This window comes from Alosa alosa, chromosome 4 (assembly GCF_017589495.1).
Source record: "Alosa alosa isolate M-15738 ecotype Scorff River chromosome 4, AALO_Geno_1.1, whole genome shotgun sequence".
NCBI lineage: Eukaryota > Metazoa > Chordata > Actinopteri > Clupeiformes > Clupeidae > Alosa > Alosa alosa.
Window position 1 is genome coordinate 29,993,498 of NC_063192.1, and position 24,067 is coordinate 30,017,564.

The 24,067-nt window shown below is 47.5% G+C and overlaps 2 protein-coding genes across 6 annotated transcripts in view; one reads left to right on the forward strand and one right to left on the reverse strand.

The window, feature by feature from the left end:
• fmnl3 (formin-like 3) overlaps window positions 1–10,022 on the forward strand; it is a 42,035-nt gene extending 32,013 nt beyond the window's left edge. For 2 of the 5 annotated variants that reach the window (XM_048240954.1, XM_048240951.1), the window contains 11 exons: window positions 145–269; window positions 384–586; window positions 998–1,232; window positions 1,556–1,624; window positions 1,716–1,796; window positions 1,907–2,036; window positions 2,217–2,377; window positions 2,509–2,610; window positions 3,968–4,060; window positions 4,967–5,090; window positions 7,755–10,022. In XM_048240954.1, the coding sequence (XP_048096911.1) occupies window positions 145–269; window positions 384–586; window positions 998–1,232; window positions 1,556–1,624; window positions 1,716–1,796; window positions 1,907–2,036; window positions 2,217–2,377; window positions 2,509–2,610; window positions 3,968–4,060; window positions 4,967–5,090; window positions 7,755–7,819 (1,388 nt within the window). In that variant the 3' untranslated portion in view covers window positions 7,820–10,022. Of the gene's footprint in view, window positions 1–144; window positions 270–383; window positions 587–997; window positions 1,233–1,555; window positions 1,625–1,715; window positions 1,797–1,906; window positions 2,037–2,216; window positions 2,378–2,508; window positions 2,611–3,967; window positions 4,061–4,966; window positions 5,091–5,956; window positions 6,087–6,560; window positions 6,609–7,754 lie in introns of all 5 variants that reach the window. The other 3 variants (XM_048240950.1, XM_048240952.1, XM_048240953.1) reach the window with 3 other exon arrangements.
• Window positions 10,023–10,709: 687 nt separating this feature from the next.
• Window positions 10,710–24,067, reverse strand: part of LOC125293334 (low-density lipoprotein receptor-related protein 1-like) — a 117,912-nt gene continuing 104,554 nt past the window's right edge. The window contains 21 exon segments of the mRNA XM_048241203.1: window positions 10,710–12,789; window positions 13,285–13,429; window positions 14,590–14,683; window positions 15,071–15,141; window positions 15,621–15,722; window positions 15,873–16,044; window positions 16,889–17,050; window positions 18,505–18,672; window positions 18,808–18,945; window positions 19,057–19,233; window positions 19,409–19,528; window positions 19,944–20,050; window positions 20,149–20,333; window positions 20,906–21,195; window positions 21,758–21,877; window positions 22,238–22,375; window positions 22,567–22,698; window positions 22,803–22,931; window positions 23,181–23,303; window positions 23,553–23,685; window positions 23,822–23,928. Coding sequence (XP_048097160.1) covers window positions 12,652–12,789; window positions 13,285–13,429; window positions 14,590–14,683; window positions 15,071–15,141; window positions 15,621–15,722; window positions 15,873–16,044; window positions 16,889–17,050; window positions 18,505–18,672; window positions 18,808–18,945; window positions 19,057–19,233; window positions 19,409–19,528; window positions 19,944–20,050; window positions 20,149–20,333; window positions 20,906–21,195; window positions 21,758–21,877; window positions 22,238–22,375; window positions 22,567–22,698; window positions 22,803–22,931; window positions 23,181–23,303; window positions 23,553–23,685; window positions 23,822–23,928 — 2,951 coding nt within the window. The 3' untranslated portion in view covers window positions 10,710–12,651.

Consider the following 24,067-nt stretch of genomic DNA (forward strand, 5'->3'; position numbering starts at 1 on the left):
GTTCTGCATGTGTGTGTGTGTGTGGTGTGTAGTCTCGTCTTACTCTGTCCTCCTGAAAAGCTGACCGAACAACAGCTAGACGACAGTGGTGTACAGTTTGTGTTAAGCTGGAGTTTCATTGTCTTCGTTTGCACCCGACTACAGCTATCAGGATAAAGAAGCCCTGGAAGACCAAGTTCCGCCTTCCTGTCTTCAACTGGACAGCGCTGAAGCCCAATCAGATCAATGGCACCGTTTTCAATGAGATTGATGACGAGCGAGTGCTTGAGGTACATGGAATATACAGATGATAAATCTGTCTTAGGCCTAGGACCATAATACAGATATAGAGGCTATTGAGTTTTAGGCAGAACATCACTGATTCTGTGCTGTTATTTTTGCAGGAGCTGGATCTTGAGAGGTTTGAGGAGCTCTTTAAGACCAAAGCTCAGGGCCCTGTGGTGGACCTGATCAGCAATAAGAGCAAGGTCTCTCAGAAGGCCATCAATAAAGTCAGCCTGTTGGACGCCAACCGCTCCAAGAACCTGGCCATCACGCTACGCAAGGCTAACAAGCCCACAGAGGAGATCTGCAAAGCCATCCAGATGTGAGTGACACTTACAAACCCCATACACATAGACTTTCCTGACTTTCCAACTTTCCATAGTTTTCCTACCTATCCCTTTTCTGTCTTTTCAGTTTATTTGTATTTCTCCTCTTACTACTTCACTCACCAAATGGTTATTGCCGGTTATTACCATGCCATTACCATTCACACTTCATTCCTCAACATGCAATTTGAGCTTTGTCTCATTAGTAGGGACATTCAGATTTTCCAAACCTTCCCTCAGACCTCATTAAAGGATACATATTTGAATGTACTGTAATGGGGGATTGTATTTAGTTAAGTCATGATGATTGGTTTCAAATGGTCCTTTTTAGCTTGTTATGATAGCATTTTAATAGCGCTGGCAGAGCTCAGCATGACTGGATAACCATCTCGTGGTTTTTCTTGCAGCTTCGACCTGAAGGCGCTGCCGGTGGACTTTGTGGAGTGTCTGATGCGCTTCCTGCCCACGGAGTCGGAGGTCAAGGTGCTGCGGCAGTACGAGCGTGAGCGTAGGCCGCTGGACCAGCTTGCTGAGGAGGACCGCTTCATGCTGCACTTCAGCAAGATCGAGCGCCTCACCCAGCGGATGAACATCATCACATTTGTGGGCAACTTCACAGACAACGTCAACATGCTGATGCCGGTGAGCAGCAGTGTGTGTGTGTGTGTGTGTGTGTGTGTGTGTGAGAGAGTGAATGAGTGTGTACATTTGTTTGTGCACTTGAGAGAGTGAATGAGTGTGTGTGTGTGTGTGTGTGTGTGTGTGTGTGTGTGTGTGTGTGTGTGTGTGTGTGTGTGTGTGTGTGTGTCTGTTTGTGTGTGTGTGTTGTGTGTGTGTGTGCGTGCTTGTGAGAAGTCCAATGAGTCATAAGTTATGGGTCAAAATGACTCAGTAACCTTAAACAACAAAGCAGCTCTAGGATGCCCTTTTTGGTAACAACTTCTCTGTACGATTTGTTTTTGCAGCAACTGAATGCAGTCATTGCAGCCTCAGCTTCAGTCAAGTCATCCCCCAAGTTAAAAAGAATGCTCGAGGTAAGTGTTTTATTTATAGGGACTGACATGGAGTTTCAGTCTAACTTTTGAATAATGTTAACCAATCATATCCTGTATTCTCTCACATTAGATCATTTTAGCCCTGGGAAACTACATGAACAGCAGCAAGAGAGGCTGTGTTTATGGATTTAAACTCCAGAGTTTGGACTTGGTAAGGCAGTACCAACTTACTTTTTATGCAGTAAATCTGCATTGTATTATGAATGGTGGTTAATCATAGGGAATAGAATATGACAATGAACAATCTCTTTCCATCCGTAGCTGCTGGACACTAAGTCTACAGACAGGAAGATGACCCTCCTTCACTACATTGCTCTGATCGTAAAGGAGAAATACCCTGATCTGGCTAACTTCTTCAATGAGCTGCACTTTGTGGACAAAGCTGCTGCCGGTGAGACTCATTAGCATTAGCTTTAGGAAGCTAACATTTAGCTTGGAGCCAAAGTCACCCCAGCTAGCTTCTGTTCAATGAACTATACTAGGTTTTCGACAGTGAATGTAACACAAATATGTATGTGTGTGTGTGTGTGTGTGTGTGTGTGTGTGTGTGTGTGTGTGTGTGTGTGTGTAGTATCCTTGGAGAATGTCTTGATAGACGTGAGGGAGCTGGGGAAGGGCATGGATCTGATCAGGAGAGAGTGCAGTCTCCATGACCACTCCGTGCTCAAAAGTTTCCTGCAGACCAACGATACTCAGCTGGACAAACTGCAGAAGGACGCCAAGACAGCAGAGGTACTGAACACCCTATCGAATATCCTTAATGTACTAATGCTTGGTCAACTCCAGCCCAGTGGAATACACACCTGAAAAACTACATTTACCAGAATCACTCCCAACTGATATACCTGCCTGTGTGCTTCCAGGAGGCCTATAACAACGTGGTGCACTACTTTGGGGAGAGTCCTAAGACGACTCCGCCTTCTGTGTTCTTCCCGGTGTTTGTTCGCTTTCTCAAGGCCTACAAGGTAAGAGAGGGTTCTCAGGGCTTCTGTTACTTAACCACCTGTCACCTGAAACTAGGCTACACAACACAGGAATTAGCTAAGATTAACACTGTAAGTTATGTGAAGAATATGTCAGTGCGTGTTAACAATCTGTCACAAACAAACAAGTCAATGTTTGAGTAATTACCAGACCTGAAAAGGTGAGAATGTTTGTGGTTCGGGTAATGCGACATAAGTGTGTAATAATACTAATCATAGTGGAAAAGACTCACGTGTTCAGGGTTTTGAGTAAACAGAGCCGCTGCCATACGCTGCAACAGAGGGGTGTACATAAGGTGTTAGCGTGCTGGCGTTCTGTTTCTTAAATAAACAAGGCTGAAAGGATGCAAACAAAAGTACTGCTCAAATTTCTCAGGTGAGCAACACAATTAGCTGAGACGAATGAAAGAATGAAAAGCTCCTCTCCATGATGGGAGGGCTCTCATGGAAATGCCCACGGGGAGGGGGGGCATTGTGTATCTGGTGCGCTAGAGAGAGTGTGAAAATGTGTGCGTGTGCACTTGAGAGAATGTGAAAATGTGTGCGTGCGTTTGTCTGTGTGTGTCTGTGTGTGTGTGTGTGTGTGTGTGTGTGTGTGTGTGTGTGTGTGTGTGTGTGTGTGCACTTGAGAGAGTGAATGAGTGTATATTTGTGTTTGCACTTGAGAGAGTGAATGAGTGTGTGTGTGTGTGTGTGTGTGTGTGTGTGTGTGTGTGTGTGTGTGTGACTGGCTCCCAGGGCTGGGCCTCCTCCTCTCTCTGGCCCGGGATGAGGCTCCTCTCCTCTCCTCGCCGGAGGCCCCAAAAACAGGAAAGCCCAGCTGGGCAGGCTCTCCAGGCGGCAGCTGGGCTGTTTAGATGGAGCCCTGCCCTCCCCTCTGACCTCACAGGGCCCCACCAACAGCCCTCTTCCTCAGATTGTTCGCACACGGGATTTATGGATCTGCACTCGGAAATGGGCTTCCAAAGGATCTGTGTGTTTGTGTTGGTGCAATTGTGTGTGGGGCACTGTGCGTGCGTGTGTGTGTGTGTGTGTGTGTGTGTGTGTGTGTGTGTGTGTGTGTGTGTGTGTGTGTGTGTGTGTGTGTGTGTGTGTGTGTGCCTAATAGCCAGATTTTCTTTCTGCCAAGAAGGTTTGGTTGACCCATGGGGGCAATGATGTGTTAGGGCTGTTCAGGTGTCCACTCCTCCTCCTTCCTCTTGGGATAAGGAGGAAATGTGCTTGTGGATGTTTTTCTGGGACTGTGTGTGTGTGTGTGTATGTGTGTGTGTGTGTGTGTGTGTGTGTGTGTGTGTGTGATTTGTTGAGCCCTCTGACTGGCCTGTGGTTATCTTTGCAGGACGCGGTGGTGGACAACGATCAGAAGAAGAAGCAGGAAGAGGCCATGCGCGAGAAGCTCCTCGCTCAGGAGCAGAAGGAGCAGAACCCCAAGGTGCCCCAGCGGCCCCTGCTTCTCTCCTCCCCTCTTATTCCCTCTCTCCTCTCCTCTGCTCTCCTCTGTTCTCCTCTCCTCCCCTCTCCTCCCCTCTTATTCCCTCTCTCCTCTCCTCTGTTCTCCTCCCCTCCCCTCTCCTCTCCTCTGTTCTCCTCTCCTCTCTTCTGCTCTCCTCCCCTCCCCTCTCCTCTCTTCTCCTCTCCTCTCTTCTACTTTCCTCTCCTGTCCTCTCCTCTCCTCTCTCCTCTCCTTTCCTCTTCTCTCTTCACCTCTCATCTCCTCTCCTCTTTTCTCTTCTCCTCTCTTCTCCTCTTCTCTCTTCTCCTCTCCTCTCCTCTTCTCTCTTCTCCTCTCTTCTCCTCTCCTCTCCTCGTGCTGTCTTGTGTTGTGTAGTGCACACTGTCCACAAGGAGCTTGGCAGCAGACTCACAGGATTAATCTCCTTTCATTTCCTGCCCTTTTATGTTGACTAGTTTGCTAAGCTTATTAGTGCAACCCAGAGGAAGTCTGTAGAGCAGTCAGTATTCATTAGAAATAAACACATAGATCAGAAATACTGAAGTTGCTGAGTCAGAGTTATCATGACAAAGAGCTGAAACAGCACAATCATGAGCCCACTCAGTTGTATGTTTGCAGCATTTAGACTTGTGTCTGTGAGAGAGTGATAGCGGTCACATGACCTCTGTGAGAGAGTGAGAGCGGTCACATGACCTCTGTGAGAGAGTGAGAGCGGTCACCTGACCTCTGTGAGAGAGTGATAGCGGTCACATGACCTCTGTGAGAGATGACCTCTGTGAGAGAGTGAGAGCGGTCACATGACCTCTGTGAGAGAGTGATAGCGGTCACATGACCTCTGTGAGAGAGTGATAGCGGCCACCTGACCTCCGTCTCTCTGTGTCTCAGGCCCAGGTTCAGAAGAAGCGGCAGCAGCAGCACGAGCTGATCGCCGAGCTCCGGCGGCGGCAGGCCAAGGACCACCGGCCTGTCTACGAGGGCAAGGACGGCACCATCGAGGACATCATCACAGGTGGGCCGGCCAGGGCACGCGCTCACGATGACGGTGGCGGAGGTGGCACTCGTCCCCCCGCTGGCCCCCGCGCCAGGATCACGGTGGTGGTGGAGAGCTCCAGCCAGCAGCGGTGCACCATGTGTTACGTGCTGAGCAGCGCCCGTGCCATAGAGCCACAGTGCACCACCCAGTACCACTCCACACCGGCTGAAAGCCTCACGGCACAGCACAGTTTGAAACCTCAGGGAACCCAATTAATGGAACCACGCAGTACCACTCCACAATCGGCCTGAAAGCCTCACGGCACAGCACAGTTTGAAACCTCAGGGAACCCAATTAATGGAACCACGCAGTACCACTCCACAATCGGCCTGAAAGCCTCACGGCACAGCACAGTTTGAAACCTCAGGGAACCCATTTAATGGAAACAGAGCATTTTTTCATAGTTTAAGGTGGTAGTTACCTTCTCAGTCTCAGAGGACCAAAAGAAAGAAGTGTTACGTAGGTCTAATTCTTGTGTGCAACAGGGAGGATGGCTTCTATCCACATTAATGTTGATGTTTTAATGAACCTCTGTCCTGTACTAGCAGTCATGTCATCTCACGGGTGTGGAGCGGTGTGGTGTGTCTTTAATAATGATTAACTCTGTAATGAACTGGGCCAGTGACACTAATGCCAGCTCTGTGGAAAGGTGACGGACAGGGAGAAATGGGGGTATGCCTGCTGCATGGGTACTGGGGTTATATCCAGGTGTGGAGAGGAGTGTGTGTGTCTGTGTTTGTATGTGAGGTGTATGTGTGTGTGTGTGTGTGTGTGTGTGTGTGTTTTGAAGGTGTGTGTCGGTTGTGGTTTGTCTCTAACCTTGGCGCCCCTCCTTCCCTCAGTGTTGAAGAGCGTTCCCTTCACCGCGCGCACAGCCAAGCGGGGCTCACGGTTCTTCTGCGAAACCAACCTCTACGACGAGTCCAACTGCTAGCCCCAAACCCCCACTCACCCACAACCCCTAATGCTAAGGTTGTCTGGTTCTACCTCAGTACCCCCAACCCCCCCCCCCCCCCGCATGTCCTTTAAAACTCGCATGACCCTCATCACCACCACCCCCAACTCCACTTTGCCCCCACTAACTAAGGTTCTGTCACACAGAGATGAACCAATGTCTGCACTCCTGCCATCCCAGGCACCAAAGACAAGGGCCAGCACCGAACCCCTGAATGAGTCATTTTGGGTTTATGCATAAAAGTCAAAGGAAACCGCATAATTATGCTCTCGCATAATTGCACTGATATTTACACGTATTACACACAATTGCATCAGCACAACTGCGGGCCACGGGCCGGGTCCAAGCATTCCACCGAAATGACTCAAAATGGGGTTTGGGCTCACACACAGGCCTGTGTTGTCTTTGTCGGGTTATTTGGTTTGTCCTTCACTAACGTGGTAGCATGCTGTTTTTTCCTCCACCAATAATCTTTTACTCTGCCTTTTCAGCAGACAGGGGATTGCTCTGAGTTAGTTGGGTCTCTTCCTAATACATGGGTAAGGAGGGCAGCTTGGAGCTAGGCCCGGTTGCGCTCCTGTAACTGTCTGCCTTTTGTTGTTACGCCAGCTGCTTCAGCAAAGGGTTCTTCAGCTTCATTCACATATAAGGAAAACAATCTGCATTAGAGGACACAGCAAAGGCTTGGTCTCAACATAGTCCTCTCCTATTTTCACACCAGTGTGGGATGGGTAGAGTTAGAGACTACATATTCACCCTCAGCTTGAACACAAAGGGATGTTGGAACTATTGAGACCAAGCCTTCAGCATACACATACTATGACAAAACATTAAATAGGAAGCTTGTGAATGCAACCTGAGATACCCAAATGTGGCTCATTTTATGCAAAACTATGCTATATGCAGTTGTGATAATCCAAAATCAAGAACTGATTTCAGAAATGATAAGGAAAAGGTGCCACGCATTGTCTCTCTCTGTGGAAGGGAGAACAGTTGGCAGGTGACCCCCAGAACATCTCTCTGTGTCACTGATCATATCTGTTGCATGTGTCTGCATGGATCGCCCCGTGTGTGTTGCTTTTGACAACGTTCTAATCTGTCCGCCATGACATGTCATGTTCAGATGCTAACTGTCACGTCCAGCATGCAATTCCATACGCTAGTCCTCAAACTCCTCAGAGTAGTCAGTGGAGGCCACTGACAAGAGCACTTTTATCTTTATTGGTGCGGCTCAATAACACTTTTATTAAAGTCTTTTAGTTGATAGCATAACCTGACGGCCTCCACTCTAATACCTCCTCGGAGTTTGTTGACATTCAAAATGTTTGTAACAGCCTGTGACTACGAAAGACAACCATTTTTAAAACTTGAAGTGGGTTACCTGATATGCTTTGGATAGTTTAGTGCTCACTGTCTCTTATTTCTAATTACAAAAGTTTAGGTCAAAAGTATTGTATCCATAACTCAGTGGTAACCCACGCTACTTAAGTCATATTTATTAGATTGAAAAAAACATTGCACCTTTTGTATAGCAAATAGAAATGTTGTCCACTACATTCACATTCAAATGATGACCTGCATTTTACAATAGACAATCATTTGACAGGAGGCCTATAGGCACAGCTAGCTTAACCAGAGTGGTGTGTCCCGTTGGTCTAACGCCTCTCTCCGTTGCCCACCCGCAGATCTCCGAAGCCAGCCCTTCCTGCGAGCTGACGCGGTGATCCGGAATGGGTGGAAGCGACCCTAAACACCCTGTCCCCCTCCTCCTCGTCCTCCTGCTTACACCCCCACCCCTGGGTGCGCTCCCTCAACCCCGTGTGCTCCCCCTCCTGCCCAATGTTGCCTCTCCCTGCAGATTACACTGACTAAAAGAAGACAGAAGCATTGTGATGGGTTTGTTTTTTAAACATGTGGGTGGTGCATTTCTTCATTCATTTATTTATTTATGGGATTAAATTCCTTAATGGACACTGTACTGGAGGCTCTCTCCCCCGTCTGCTACAAAAAAACAGGCTTAGACAAGATGGAGTATACCATAGCTGGGCGACCACCTCTGCTCTACATGCAAACAGAGAAGCACACACTTGGACACACACACACCGAGTGAGAGACACACTCTCACACAAGCTGAAGTGTGTGTTTAGAGTTTGCCAACACAGGAAAGAGGGGTTCTGTGGGAACTGTGTGAATGAAGTCCATTTTGTATCCCGAACGTCCAGAGGAACTGTTGACAAAATGGCCAGAGACAGACAGTGCGTCGACCCTGAAGTGCCTGCCAGCAAAGATCCCATTTCCACTAACATGGATTTCCTCATATTGTGCAATCCAAGCAGGACTGTTTCTGTGTATCGGAGGACAGTAAAGTCAAGGTTCAGAGGCAGAGCAGTGAAACCCCTATCTGAAGTTGCTGTGGGTTGCCAGGAGATTGGTCTCCTCTCTCTCTAAGGGACAGCAGCCTAGCATGGGAATTGATTGGTAATGGCTAAGCTAGTCAAACCAAACCTCTGTTTTGTTACTCAGTTGTCCTTTTATAGAAGTGCCTTGTTATTGTGTCAGTATTATTTCTTAAATATGTTGTTTAAGTCTGGTTACAAATATCTGTTTTTTAAATGTGCTTTGTATAATAACATTGCTTAAAGTGCTGTACATACATATGCAAGTTTTGAAGTTGAGTAGCAGCTTTAATTAGACAGGATGTGCATTCCTACGATGAATTTGAAGTCTTAATTAAGGAGCATAGCTACGTGCCTAACGAGAGAAAGAATCAACTCTCACTCTTATTTTTATCAAGCGTTAGATGGTTTCTTGGTATTTCATGCCCCCAATGTTGTCTTCAAGGCAGCGCTGCCTGGAAGGCACTAGGATTAGGCATGGGTTAAGGTTAGGGTTGGGGTAAGGTTTAGGATTAGGTGCCTTTAAGTCAATGGTGGCAGCGCTGCCTGGAAGACGACGTTGGGGGCATAAAACACCATCGAGCCGTTAGATGGGGGACTGCACAAAATGTGAGGAAGACTCCTGCACACGTCCCCTGGGAGATCACCTCCATGAACAGAGCACATTCTCATACCTGAAACTGTGTGCCTTTATTTGCCTACGACAGCCTTGAGCTACTCTGTATCCGGTCCTATACAGACTTCTACAACAGCGTCTCTTATTCCCCTCAATATGAGGTTAACCCTCCAGAACTCCGCATCGTTCTATAAACAGATAAACAGACTTGAGGTGAGCTAATGAACTGTAGAACTGACTTGTTTGTTTTCGGTCTCCTTTGACAGTTGAGGATTTACAAAGGGGATTGCATGACTTGTTTTTCACCCATATGATAACTTAGGAGTTGATTACTTTACATGCCCATTTTACAGATATGTACTGTATACAGATATATCTGTACCAAGTTATGAGTTATATGTCCAGCCTTCCATGGCCAAATGGCTTAGTGAGAGGCTTCGGTGATGCTCTCCAGAGCTACATCTAATTGAGAATCTCTTAGCGGTCACTGTTCTCCCATTAGTTGCCTTCAGTCAGGAAGTGGATGGGAATCAAAGTTAATGTGGGGGGTTGTTCCACATTTAGGCAAGGTTGAGCCCTCGCTGGAACCAAAGTAAACATCTCCCCATGTCATTTGAAGCTGAAATTGGGACCTGAAGACAAAGCAATTGTTTAAGTCAAAACAACCATCGACTAAGCAAAATGATTGTGATTGTATTCACAATGAGATTTTGTTTGAAAAGGGACATCACACTACTTGTATTGCCTTAATGTTTTGGACAAACAGAAGTATATGCAACACTACCCTGATGGTGGGGAACTTCTAAACATATATCTTTTTTTTTTCTTGTAAATTCGTATGAGAATTTGGAAAATCTTTTTTTTTTTCTCAGAGATTAAATTGAGCCTGATATGTGATGCATGTTATCTTTGAGATGACAATAAAACTCAACCAAACAACATTACTGTAGCTGCTGTGACTAACTACTCATTTTCTGTCTGAGGTCCATGAATTCCCACTAAGAGTACCAGATAATGCCACTGACTTGCAGTCCCCTCTAGACACACCAATAAGGGACAAAGCACTCATCTTCCTTCAAATATTATTCACTTTAGCCACATGCACAATAAACACTCTGGTCCTGAGTAAGATCCTGTGACATTTAAAACTCAAAGCTGAGCCTAGGAATTAATTTTGTTTTCGTCGCTGTACTGGTCACCCTGTCCTGAGTCACTATCAAGCGCATAGGCCTACTGCAAACATCAGTGCCAGGCTGTAAACATCTGCTGAGATGCAGTTTGATGCCTTCCCACTTTGTGGCCTATGTGTAAACAAAATCTGGGAAATAAATAGATCCTACGTTTGTTTTTACAGCAGGCCCTCCTGCCACAGTCATTCAGTAAACCCGGACAGTTTTTATAATGTCATTTCCTTTGCCACCACTCTTAAATGCTTCTGAAACACAGAAACCAGGTCTATTTTCTATGTCTTTCTTTATTCTTTGAATTAATAATAAGTCAGTTTGTGATGTTTGTGTAGTTGCTTAAGTATTGTAGTTATAAACTTATGCCACAATAAAAACAATTACATTTTTAATATAGCATATAAAAAGCCCAAATTAAACCAGAAAGATGACCACAGAGACAGATTTAGGTTTTTGTAAAAGTGTCTTATTTTAACCTTTGAGAAAGTAAAATGATTGTACTAATCCATCTGATCAAAAAAACAAAAATAAAAACAAAAGAATGACCAGAGCAACATCACAGAAATGAGAAGGACAGACATGTGAATACTGTTCAAAATGTGTCCAATAAAAGCCAGAGGGATTTACACATACATTTTGTTGATATTGTTTTTTTTTTTTTTCGTGTTACATGCATTAACATATGGAAGTTATGGCTAGTCACATCCATTAGAAGCAGCAGCCCAGTGACAAGCTGTCGGCTGAGCTTGACAATGGATCAGGCAGACGAATGGTGGCGTTAGCAGCAAGGCATAGCATTAATATGTGTGGTAGTGGGAACGCTAATCAAGAGAAAGAGGGCTGTATTTGCACAGGGACGTCAGCATCAAACAGAACGCTTCCTAGGTAGTAGCACTGGCTGACAAAGACAATCACCTATCAACTTCGTACCCAAGTAGAAAACAATCAAATAAAACACAGCTTTCATTTTGTTTATTAATGCGACGAGTCCGCTCTCCCTGGGCAGCCCCATACCTCCATGGGTCACACTTACGCATGTAATGGGAATCCAAGATGGAGTCACAGTTCCTAGGGGACGTGACGAGGGAGAGCTTCCGAAGCCTTAACCTGAACACACATGGAGAGTGCCCGAGAGGCACAAGCTTGACAATCATTTTCCTTTTTTTTCCACCTTCTGTCAATCTCAGCAATTCCACGAATACGACTGGGTCGAGTCCCAGTCCATCCCAGCGGTCCCAAAAAACCATTTGACATTCCGAAAACCAAGGCCACAGATAAAACAAACAAACAAATGAACAAACAACCCTGGAATGTTCTCATCTTCATCCAACAAGCACAATTCATGACCCCATCCATCCACCCACCCACCCACCGGGCTCCCTTTCTGTTCATCCGTTCAAAAAAATTCAGACAGTATCCAATAATTTGTTTATCTCTAAAATAACTTTGAAGAGAGTATTAAAGCAAAACAAATACATACTGCTATTTTTATGGATGTTTGAATCCCTAGGTGTATTGTCAAGACACTAGGTTTATATATATATAAATATATATATATATATATATATATATATATATATATAAATTCATATCTGTGCAAGGAGAAAAAAACAATCATTTTAAACCAAGTTCTCTGAGCTATGGATATGGAAGTAAAGATGCGGACCCACTGCTTCTCACTCATTTTGCCCCCTCCCCCCCTTTCCACTCACACAGTCTTCTCATCCACACACACACACATACACTCACACACACACACATACACTCACTCTCACACACGCTCACACATCCTACCTCTGCATCTAAACATCCAGCAGCAGTGAAAGTGTGTGTGGGGGAATCTGGCAGACTCAGGGTTTCCCCATCCCACTCACAGTTGTTCACAACACACTTGGCAATTTTCTTTTCAAATGGAACAATGGCTTCTATACAATTCATACAAAAATAAAGTTGAAAAGAAATAAAAAGAAAGTTGTTCCAATGCTGTTGTCGTTCATATGTTATATTTGCACAGAGGTAGTGGCTAAATGAAGGGGACATCGGGAATTGACTGAAGTTAGGTTGAATAGCAAGTTGGTGAGCAAAAACAAAAAGTAAAAAATAAAAAAAGTATAGAAAATGTTCTGTTTTCTTCCTGTTCACGAGAAGAATTTCCTCAAAGAATAAAATATAATACTGCAATCACATACAAAAGTAGTCCTTCATCTCTTTTTTTCTTTTCTTTTTTTCCTCCTTTTTTATACATTTTGTACAGTGTTCTCTCATTGTTACTGTGGTTGCTGCTTTTTTTTCTTTCCTGTTTTGTAAAAGGCATTAGACGGGAGGCGGGGGCGTGTTTAGGAGGTTTTTTTCGTCGAGCAGCGCCGTGGCTGTTAGCAATGGACCTCTACGCTAGCGGGTCTCCCATGTCGTCATCCGTCGTGGAGAGGAGCTCCTTCTTCTCGTCGGTGCTGGCCAGCGAGTTGCGGCTGTTGTGGGCGCCCATGTAGAGCGTGGCGTACACCGGGTTGGTAAAGTTGGTGGGCTGCAGAGAGACAGAGAGACAGAGAGAGAGAGAGAGAGAGAGAGAGAGAGAGGGAGAGAGAGAGAGAGAGAGAGAGAGAGAGAGAGAAGAGAGAGAGAGAGAGAGAGAGAGAGAGAGAGAGAGAGAGAGAGAGAGTCTTAGTGCTTAGTCAGACGCTGTGCAATTTGGAGGCTGAGGTTTAGATGGGGAAGCCTGTTAGACAGGGATCACATTGACCAGCAGCAAGCAGCACATTTCCTATCATTCACTATGGTTCGGCATCGGAACAGTTGGAAGTGACCGTGTTAAGCGCGCGGCAAACTATTTGAGCATTGAACTTGGTTCATCTTTTAAAACATAACGTGAGCATAGACCTGTAACTTATGAATGAGATAGAACTTCTTGTGTGTGTGTCTGTGTGTGTTTGTGTGTGTGTGTGTATGTGTGTGTGTGTTTAAGTTTGAGTGTGTGTGTGTGTGTGTGTGTGTGTGTGTGTGTGTGTGAGAGAGTGCTTACCTTATCTGGATCCAGTGCAAAGTCAGAATCCAGCAGCTCTCCAGCATCGTCGTCTGGATCCCCCTCATAGATCTTGTAGGCCGGGTTCCCAATCTCTACATTCATGGCCCCGTTGGTCATTCTCTGGTGCTGGAAACCCTTGGCCCTGCGGAAACAAGTATCGCGTGCATACCTCCGGTCAGTCAACTGTGGGCTCCCCGTCCCCTCCTTACTCTAACCAAAGATTCTAGAACAGAATCTTTGATTCTAACTGCGATGACGAGCTAAGGCATGGCCACAGCACAGGACACACAGTACTGCAGGCCTCAACGCAAACCACACATGCACTCATTTTCTCTCTCCCTCTCAAACACACACACACACACACACACACACACACACACACACACACACACACACACACGCAATCACGAGCACATACACAATCCAGCATAGAACACAAATGTACACAGGATACATTTACAAGCAGTTCCAATGAACGAAAGAGAACCCTTTGCTTCCCATTTCATTGGAACCAACATACAGTACACATCTGCACAATAGAGCTTCCACACAGAAGAGCTCAACACGTCCAGCTGACAAACAACAGCAACAGGTCAGTCACAGGAGATTCTACACACACACACACACAGTGTTTTTCAGAGCTAGAATACTACAGCAGGTACACAGGACAACAAGACTGCTACAGCTACATACGCACAAGAACACACACACACAAACACACACACACCGATCTCCATCTCTAGCAAAGGGTAGAAGGAGAGGATACAGTATAGACTGGTAACAGGCAGATCTATTTGAATAGATCTCTTGTGTAAAAGTCCTGTGAGGATGGGTCTACTACTGGGCAACACACTTAGAATCCAGCCAGGGAGGATGAGAGAGAGAGAGAGAGAGAGAGAGAGAGGGAAAGATGAAGACTGGGAGAACAGAGAGAGAGAGAGAGAGAGAGAGAGAGACATGAAAAGCAAGCCTAAACATAGGACACACACACAGCCATATAGAGAGGAAAAGGAAGGAGAGGAAGAGGGGGGGATGCATGGGGCCCTGTAGACTGTTAAAGAGGTTACCGCAAGCGTCGGGAGCCTGACTTGCCCGGCCTTAGAGACCTGAGGGATAGGAAAGATGCAGTTAATCACAGCAGAGAGCGCGACAGAGAGAACGATAGTGTGAGAACGAGAGAAATAAGAGAGAAGAACTGGAAGATGGGGCGTTGGGTGAAGATAGGGGCTCCTCTAAAAGAGTGCATGTGGATCGCAGGTACACAAGGGCTAACGCCCCCTGCTGGTGCTGGTGTGTACTCACCCTCGCATTCTCTTCTTGTACCACAAGAGGGCGCCCACCACTAGGAGCGCCAGAAGGAGCAGCAGGAGAACTGGGATGACGACGGAGGCAGTGCCTGCAGGACAAACAGACGGTTGGTCAGCTCATGGGCGGATTATGAACTTTCGGGCCCCTGGGCCCAGATGTATTAAGGGCCCCCCACTTATTGTCGTATATGTGGGAGGGGGGGTTTGTGGGTCCTCCCCCAGAACATTTTTAATTTGTTTGATGTGATTTCCTGTATTCTGCTGCATTTTGGGGATGGCCAATACTAAATTCAATCAGATTCATAGCCTACATCCTCTATTGAGGCAATGATTTCATGCAAAGTTGCTTGTTCAGGGCCCCTGACCCCTCTTAGGCCATCCCTGGCCAGCCTCAAGACACCACATCCTGGGTACAAGGCACCACATCTGGGTACAAGGCTACTGAGGCCACTGGGAGGCCACTCATGGCTACTCACTGGTTTGGCTGTCGGGGCCTTCCACAGGAGACACCGTCAGACAACGGAAGCCACCCCATCCCTCCTGACACCTGAACACAGAGAGACACACAGACACACACAGATCTGAGAGGTCATGACTAAACTACGTCAAAGGACAGCAGGACTCGCACACTTCAGAAACAATAAGGATTTTCTGATCTAAGAGCACATTCATCTGGGGACTGAGAACATATTTACATATTATGGAAGAATAAAGACTGAACGAGGTCCCCTGGTGGCTAATATGACACCAGTATGGCATGGTCTTCAGTAACAGTGTCCAGCCATCAGTGACCCTCTGACCAACATTACTGACTGAAAAAAATACATTTGATTTCACTATTTTGTTGCTGTCTGTGTTCAATTCAATAATTTTCCTGTACTCTCCAGACAAGCATGACAGTCAGAGACATTAACAGACATATGCAAGTCTGCATACAGACACATATGACATTGTTGGTCCTTCCTCTGTAGTGAGACGCTGAGAGGGAGCCTATCTGTAAGTTAACCTTCTCTGCAATAGTCTTACCTGCACTGGGGGAGCAGTGAGCGTGTGTCCATGGAGCACTGCCCATTTTGGCAGAAATCCACACAGGTAAAGCAGCTGGGCTGGATGCGCCCATTGGAACAACTGCACAAAGACAGAAAGACACACACACACACAGTTGAAAAACCAAACAATGAAACCAACTGGGCCAACTAAAAGGCTTTGTTCTCATCTCCCTCCCTGTGTGTGTGTTTGGTGTGTGTGTGGTGGTGCCACTGGCGTGAGGCGTGTTACCTGCAGGCCAGCTCTCTGGAGGCCGTCTTGATGCACTGTCCGGTGCCACAGTACTGGCAGCGGTCCAGCTCACAGTGCAGGCCGTGGTACTGGGGCGGACAGCGGCACTGCCGCGTGCCATTGGCCGACTGCTGGCACGTGCCACCGTTCTCACAGAAGCCATCACATTTACCTGCCACAGATGAACAGAACAGGTCACACACACACACACACGCCTTCATCTATATAGTAGACCCTTATCCAATGGCATCTACATCTATATAGTAGACCCTTATCCAATGGCATCTATATAGTAGACCCTTATCCAATGGCATCTATATAGTAGACCCTTATCCAATGGCATCTATATAGTAGACCCTTATCCAATAGCATCTATATAGTAGATCCTTATCCAATGGCATCTACTGTATATAGCAGACCCTTATCCAATGGCATCAATATACCGGTAGTAGATCCTTATCCAATGGCATCTATATAGTAGATCCATATCCAATGGCAAAGCACAGTCTAGGACAGATTTTTCATCCTGGTTGCAGCGATAGCGGGGATAGGGGGGATACGTCACTTCTGTTGATGTTCAAACAAAACAGAGAACTAGCTCGCTACTCCCTCCCCCTCCCTCCCGTGAAATTAAAACGCTCTTAAACGCTCCTAAACGCGCATCTTGTCGGTTATTGGTTGAAACACTTTCTTTTGCCTTTGAAGGGTTGCCAACCCTTGTTGGTAGCAATTGTTTTTGTGTACAGTTCTCGGAGCCAAGGCTGCCTACAGAGACACGTTTTTTTGACGGCCTGCTTATGGGGCAGGCAGCTAGCGGATCGCTAGGAAAGATTAGATGAATGTGATCATTTATGTTTGGGCCTTTTTTGGGCCTAAAATCGCTGATACAACCTTTAAGTCCACTATTGAGATATATATTTGTAACATCCTTGTCTGACTATGTTTGTTTGTTCTTGTTTGTTTGAGCTGACTTGCTAATTGTGTGTCTGGAGAGCACGATGGGAAGAGCCACTTACTGTACTGGCACATGTCTCCCAGGAACTCTGGGGGGCATTTGCAGGTGGGCTGGTTGCCCTGGTTGACGGTGCAGTTGCCCTTGTTTTGACAGTAGTCCTTACACGTCCGCAGGTTACACGTGGGACCGGTGAAGCCATTCTGGCAGCGGCAGGTAGGTGCACCTGGGCAGGGAGAAGAGGAGAGGGGGAACAGAGGACACAGCAGACAGAGAGAAACGGAGAGAAACAGAGCAGAATTAAACGGATGACAACAGACCTCACGCCTCAGAGCAGAATTCACCAAACAGCCATGGATGAAACAAATACTCTTGCTACTACGGTTACTCTTGCCTGTATAAACAGAACATCTTTGAGGACCGGTGTAGGGAAAAAAACACAAGACATATCATCAAGGACTGCAGACACCCCAACAATGGCCTGCTTCAGATTTCCAGCAGGCTCAGGGGACTCAGCCTTGAGCCAGGGACCAGCAGGCTCAGAGACCAGCAGTCTTAGAGCCAGGACCAGCAGGCTCAGGACCAGCAGCCTCAGGACCAGCAGCCTCAGGACCAGCAGCCTCAGACACTCTGGAGCACCTCTCAGCACCCAATCTGGCTCTTAAACACCACCTACATTCTTTTAGTGTTTCTAGTTATTTTATTATCTGTTATTATCGTTCTCATCTGTTATTAAGCTGCTGCAGGTCAAGAGGGGAGCAACGCCTAAGATTTGTGCTCCTTTTTATATGTCAATATAAATTGAGATGCAACAATAAAACTGAATCTGAATTTGAGTCAATCTGAGAAAAATTCAACGAGCCATACATTATTCCATTCCTTGTTTACATGTTGTCATGAACAGTATGGAGTAAGTCCATGAATCTGGTGTCACACTATATTAGGAAATGTGTGTTTGTGTTTGTGTGAGTGTGTGTGGAGTGTAAAAAGCGCGGTGAGACCCCTGTGTGTGCGCAGGTTTGCGCAGGTGAGCGAGTGTGAGCCGCGGTGTTTGTGTGGTGTGTGCGTGTGAGCGCAGCTCTGTGTGAGCGCGTGAGCCGCGTGATAGAGTGTGGAGAGTGTGTGCCGCGCGCCGTGAGCGCAAAGTGCGGTGCGTGTGTGAGCGCAAGGCAGGAGCGCAGGTGTGTGTGTGTGCGTGTGTGAGCGTACGTGTGTGTGTGTGAGCGTGTGTGTGTGAGCGTGTGTGTGTGTGCGTGTGTTTGTGTGTGAGTGAGAGTGTGTGTGTGTGTGTGAGCGTGTGTGTGTGTGTGGCGTGTGTGTGCGTGTGTTTGTGTGTGAGTGAGAGTGTGTGTGTGTGTGTGTGTGTGTGTGCGTGTGTAAAAGGCAGGCAAGCCTAGGCAGGAGGTGGAGGTGCTGTGTGTGTGTGCGTGTGTGTGTGTGTGTGTGTGTGTGTGCGTGTGTGTGTGTGTGTGCGTGTGTTTGTGTGTGAGTGAGAGTGTGTGTGTGTGTGAGCGTGTGTGTGTGTGGCGTGTGTGTGTGCGTGTGAGCGTGTGTGTGCGTGTGAGCGTGTGTGTGTGTGTGTGTGTGTGAGCGTGTGAGCGTGTGTGAGCGTGTGTGCGCAGCGCGGTTTGTGTGCGGGAGTGAGTGTGTGTGTGTGTGTGTGTGTGTGTGAGTACGTACCTGAGGGCGAGGGGGAGCAGGTGCCTTTGTTCTTGCAGTAGTCTCTGCACTGGTTGACCTCGCAGCGCTCTCCACTGTAGCTGGTCTGGCAGCGGCACTTGGGCTGCTTGTGGGGGTTCAGGAAGCAGCTGCCTCCATTCAGGCACTGCAGGCTACACGTCCCTGGGCCTAGAGACGCACCGGGGGAGAGCATGAGGCAGTGAGGGAGGGCACGACAGAGAGGGAGGACAACAGGGAGCCAGACTCCCAAAAGGAGAAGGAAAACTGAGCCCCATTTAGCATGGGTCTGAGTGGGGCATTTACTTGGTTGTGAGGTTGGCGGAGGGACCTCCACACAGGTGCCGTTGTCCTGGACGTGGTTGTTTGGACAGACGCACACTGGACCAGTGGGGCTGAGCAGACACAGCCACTCGCACTTCTTACGGTCGCATGGGTTGGTCACTAAAACACACACACACACAAATAAATATGTGATGCAAATGTGCAAAGACCGGAGAAGACTACAGTTTATGACATTCTAATCATTAACCCACCCCCCACACACACACTTACTCTCAGGCTGTTTGTAGCGATGGTAGAGGACGATGTCAGTGGCGTGGTTGATGCCGGTGGTCAGGTTCTCCATTGAGCCCTTGCCAAACTTATTCACGCGGAAGACATAGTTGTTGATGTACGTCACGCCGTAGATGTGGTCCTCAAACACGTCAATGCTGAACGGGTGCAGGAGGTCTGGGAGGGACAACGAGACAACGGAAGAGAGGGGTCAATAACACACCCTCAACACCATGCTGTGTTCACCCACACAACCCAACAACGGAACAGAGGGGTCAATAACACACTCTCAACACCATGCTGTGTTCACACACACAACCCAACAATCTAGGGCTGGAGGGCTTCACTCAACTGTTTTTGAGGTGAGAGACGGCGACAACGGGGTCAGACCCATCTAGTCGGACACTGCCGATGACTGAGAGCTTGGCATCAGCCCAGTACAGACGCTCATTGAAGTAGTCCACAGCCAGGCCTACAAGTATGGGAGATGAAAAGAGAGGAGTGAGGACAGTAAAGAAGTGAAGACTAAACAGGAGGATGTGGCATCACAAAGGCACATCTGTAAAGGCCTATTCACACCAAGAATGATAACGATAATGATAACTACATAAACCATAATCGCATAAAAGGCTCTACACTGAACAAACGATAAAACAAAGTCTCTCCTTGTGTTAATAAATGTGGACGTTAAAATTTGATGGGTTCTGATTGGCTATTAGCTCTTTCTATCGTTCTGAAAGTGATCCCCAACGATACGTGCTCTTCATGTCGCTATCAAGTATAGTTTGCGTGAACGCTTGCCATTCATATTAACGGCGTTCAACATTTATTTATAGTTATCGTTCCTGGTGTGAATGGGACACATCTGTAAGACACATCTGTATCACCTGTTGGCCACTGGATGTTCTCATGGACCAGAGTCTGTCTCATTGTCCCGTCCATAGCTGCAGTCTCAATCTTGGGATGGTTGCCCCAGTCGGTCCAGTACATTCTCCTGTATATGAAGGCCACATGGTCAGTCCAAACTGAATCGGAGAGACAGATGTAGAAACATCTGGATAAGCTTTGATGTGAAAAGAAGAAGCATCATACCCTCTCTGCGGGTCCACCACGATGGCGTAGGGCTCATCGATCATGCCCGAGATGAGGGTCTTGCGGTGCTGGCCAGAGATCTGGGCCACCTCGATCACGTCTCGACCCGAGTCGGTCCAGTAGAGGTTCCCAGCCACCCAGTCCACTGCAAGGCCTCGAGGCATTTTCAGGCCCGAGATCTGAACCTAGTTAAAACCAAAAGTGGAGCAGCAGTTTATTCTGAGTCCTAGTTTTTGGTGCTTTTTCCATCATTTCAAAAGTCCAGATAAAACTCCAGTCCATGATTTCAATAGATTAAAAAGGCAGATTTTACAGCTGAATCAATTCTATGATCCATGTTTGTTTTTTAAACAAATTATTTCAACAGCACATAATACATGAAAACATCATGGTCTGTGTAATCAACAGTAAGGCTACAGATGCACCTATCTGATTATGTTGGGGAAAATACACTAGAGCTCTACAGAGGAACACAGTGTTTGTTCAGAACACGTGGAAAAGGTCGCTGGATGCCAGACCTTTGGCCCGCAGGACTGCGTCCACTCACAAAAATACCCTGCGGTCCATCCTGCTACATATCAGCGCAGCTGCGTGACCTTGCCCACAGGGTGCAGAATAAAAGCCCTCGACTAACAAAGCACAATGCAGCGGCAGCAGTCTGCTACGGCTATTCTGGGCCTGGTGCCAGAGCGCGCCCCTGCGCCAGCTGCTGCCCACGCCGACCCTGCTGTGCCACGTCTCCGCTCGCCATGCCCACCTGCAGGCCGGAGTCGGTGCCCTCGCCCTGGCGCCGGTGCCGGTGGGTGTTGGACGTGGGGCCCGAGGAGGAAGAGGAGGAGGGCAGCTCGTAGGAGGAGATCCTCCCCGTGTGCCAGTTGGTCCAGAAGATGCGGTTGGTCTTGATGTGCACGTCCATGGCCTCGATGCGCACGTTGGCGTCGCCCTGGAAGGTCTGCTCGTAGACCCAGTTGGGCATGCCCGGGTCCAGGCTGCGGATCTCGTTGTCGTCGGCGATGTAGAGGACCTGCTGCTGGCTGTCCCTGGTGCCTGGATGATGAAGAGACAGATAAAGGTTTGATAGAGAAGAGAGCAGTGACCGCAGGATGGGGAGCAGAGAGCAGTGACCGCAGGATGGGGAGCAGAGAGCAGTGACCGCAGGATGGGGAGCAGAGAGCAGTGACCGCAGGATGGGGAGCAGAGAGCAGTGACCGCAGGATGGGGAGCAGAGAGCAGTGACCGCAGGATGGGGAGCAGAAGAAGGAAGAGGAAGGATCTCTTCATATCACCAACTGGAATTTCCCCTTGGGGATGAATAAAGTATCTATCTATCTATCATCTCTCACAGAGACGTTCTGATTAATGGCCAGCGAGTTAATCCTGGGTGTTTTCATGGCAATTCAATCTCTTCTTGAGAGTTATGGATTCATGAAACAACAAGGCATTGATATGAAAGAGGCAGAATCGTACATTAAGTATAAAAATGACTTCAGTTAAGTAGCTTTTCTACATACATTTCCACATTCCCATTCTGTGGGATGGATATAAATAGCACTGACTAAAGCAAACAAACTATGTCATGATGACTGCACCATGCCCGGGGGGCTCTTACCATCAGCCTTGCATGTGTTGTTGATCTTGGTGAAGTGCTTGTAGCAGCTGCACTTGTAGGAGCCTTTAGTGTTGTTACAGATTTGGGAGCAAACACCAAACTGGAGGCACTCATTTGTGTCTAGGACAGAGAAAACAAGAAGACGTGGCTTAGACCAGAAGTAGATTACAAACATGACAAAGATCATGGCAGCACATGCAACAGAATGTGTGTGTGTGTGTGAGTGTGTGTGAGAGTGTGTGTGTGTGTGAGAGTGTGTGTGAGAGTGTGTGTGTGTGAGAGTGTGTGTGTGTGAGAGTGTGTGTGTGTGAGAGTGTGTGTGTGTGAGTGTGTGTGAGAGTATGTGTGTGTGTGTGTGTGTGTGTGAGAGTATGTGTGTGTGTGAGTGTGTGTGAGAGTATGTGTGTGTGTGTGTGTGTGTGTGTGTGTGTGTGTGTGTGTGTGTGTGTGTGTGTGTGTGAATGTGGCTGGGCCCGTTACCATTGCAGATGTTGGGTGCTATGGTGTGGAAGCCGGGTTTGCAGGAGCAGAAGGAGTCTGTGCCGTTGGTCACACAGTGGGCCTCATCGCCGTCCCCACAGTGGGTCCTGTTGCTCTTACAGTCATTGACCACAGTGCCTGCAAGCACACACACAAACACACACAGTTTAAATACACACTGACATACAGAAAAACCAAGTCCAATGCTGTGGCACATTTGATTTGTAAATAGGAAATGGTTGTTATGGTGTTATCAGGTGATGGCAAACATGAGTATGGCGCTGGCATGGCTACAGAAAGAATTCAACTATGGCAGCAGGTTATATCACCTTTCTCTTTTGTGCAGTTGACCTCATCCGAGCCGTAGTCCTCACAGTCGTTGAAGAAGTTGCAGCGCAGGTTGGAGCTGATGCACTTGCCGTTGTTACAGCGGAACATGTTTGCCGGTATGCTCTCAGACGCTGTGGACGCGACGGTCACCACGGCGTTTCCGCCTACCACACCTTCAAGCTAAAGTAGAGGCCTGGGTCAACCAGGTATGAGGACGAAAGAATCGCTCCTGGACACCTACCACAGTTCATCTCGTCCGAGTTGTCGCCGCAGTTGTCCACTCCATCGCAGCGCTTGCCGTTCCACAAGCACACCCGCTCATTGTGGCAGCGGAAGTTTCTGGTAGGTGGGCATTGGAAGCTCCCTGTGAGGAGAGATGAGGAGAGAGAGAGAAGGAGGGAAGGAGTGAGAGATGAAGAGATATAAAGGGGAGTGAGAAATGAAAAGATAGAGGGGAGGAGTGAGAGATGAAGAGATATAAAGGGGAGTGAGAAATGAAAAGATAGAGGGGAGGAGTGAGAGATGAAGAGATATAGAAGAGGGGAGGAGTGAGAGAGGAGTTCCATCCTGATACTGAGGGACTGAGAGGGAGAGGAAAGTCATGGCTACTCACTGCACTCCTCGGGGTTCTCGTCGGAGTTGTCCCCACAGTCGTCCTCACCGTCACACTTCCAGGCCAGAGGCTTGCAGAGGGTGTTATTACACTGAAACTCATCTAGGGGGCACTGTCTCCCAACTGTAAAAAGAGGGAGCAGAGACAGAGAGAGAGAGTGAGAGAGGATTCTATCATCCATGCCTTTGTGATTGTTTATTATGGCAACCAAATATGCGTCAAAGGAAAAACAATGCTGTCATATAGGTCATTTCAGTTTATGTGCTTGTTATGTTACCAACACAAATCAGGCTGATATCACAAACACCCTCACACCCATCCAGCCATACATAATACACGCACAGGCACACACACACACACACACTCACTCACCAGTACTGTTGCACTTCTCCTCATCACTGCCATCCATGCAGTCGGCATCCAAGTCACAGCGCCAGCGCAAGGGGATACAGTGGCCATTCGTACACTGGAACTGGTCACTGTCGCATTTTGGTTCACAGCCAACCTATGGACACCACACACACTTTAAATATACCACCTACCTTGCCACATCATATGACAATTTCAGGAAATGACAAAACTTTGTGTTCCATCATGATGGAGGTGTGGCCTGGTGTGGGCAGTGGAGGTCATTGCGGTACCTCATCAGAGCCGTCCGCACAGTCATGATCTCCATCACACCTCCACCTGCCAGCTATGCAGCGGCCGTTGGTGCAGGAAAACTCACTCTCAGAGCATTTACGTGGCACTGAGAGAGAGAGAGAGAGAGAGAGAGAGAGAGAGAAAGAAAGAAAGAGAGAGAGAAAGAAATAGAAAGGGGGAAATTAGGATTGACAAAACCGTTTAGCATTAACAACAACATACTTCTCAGAGTTGCTTGAACAAAA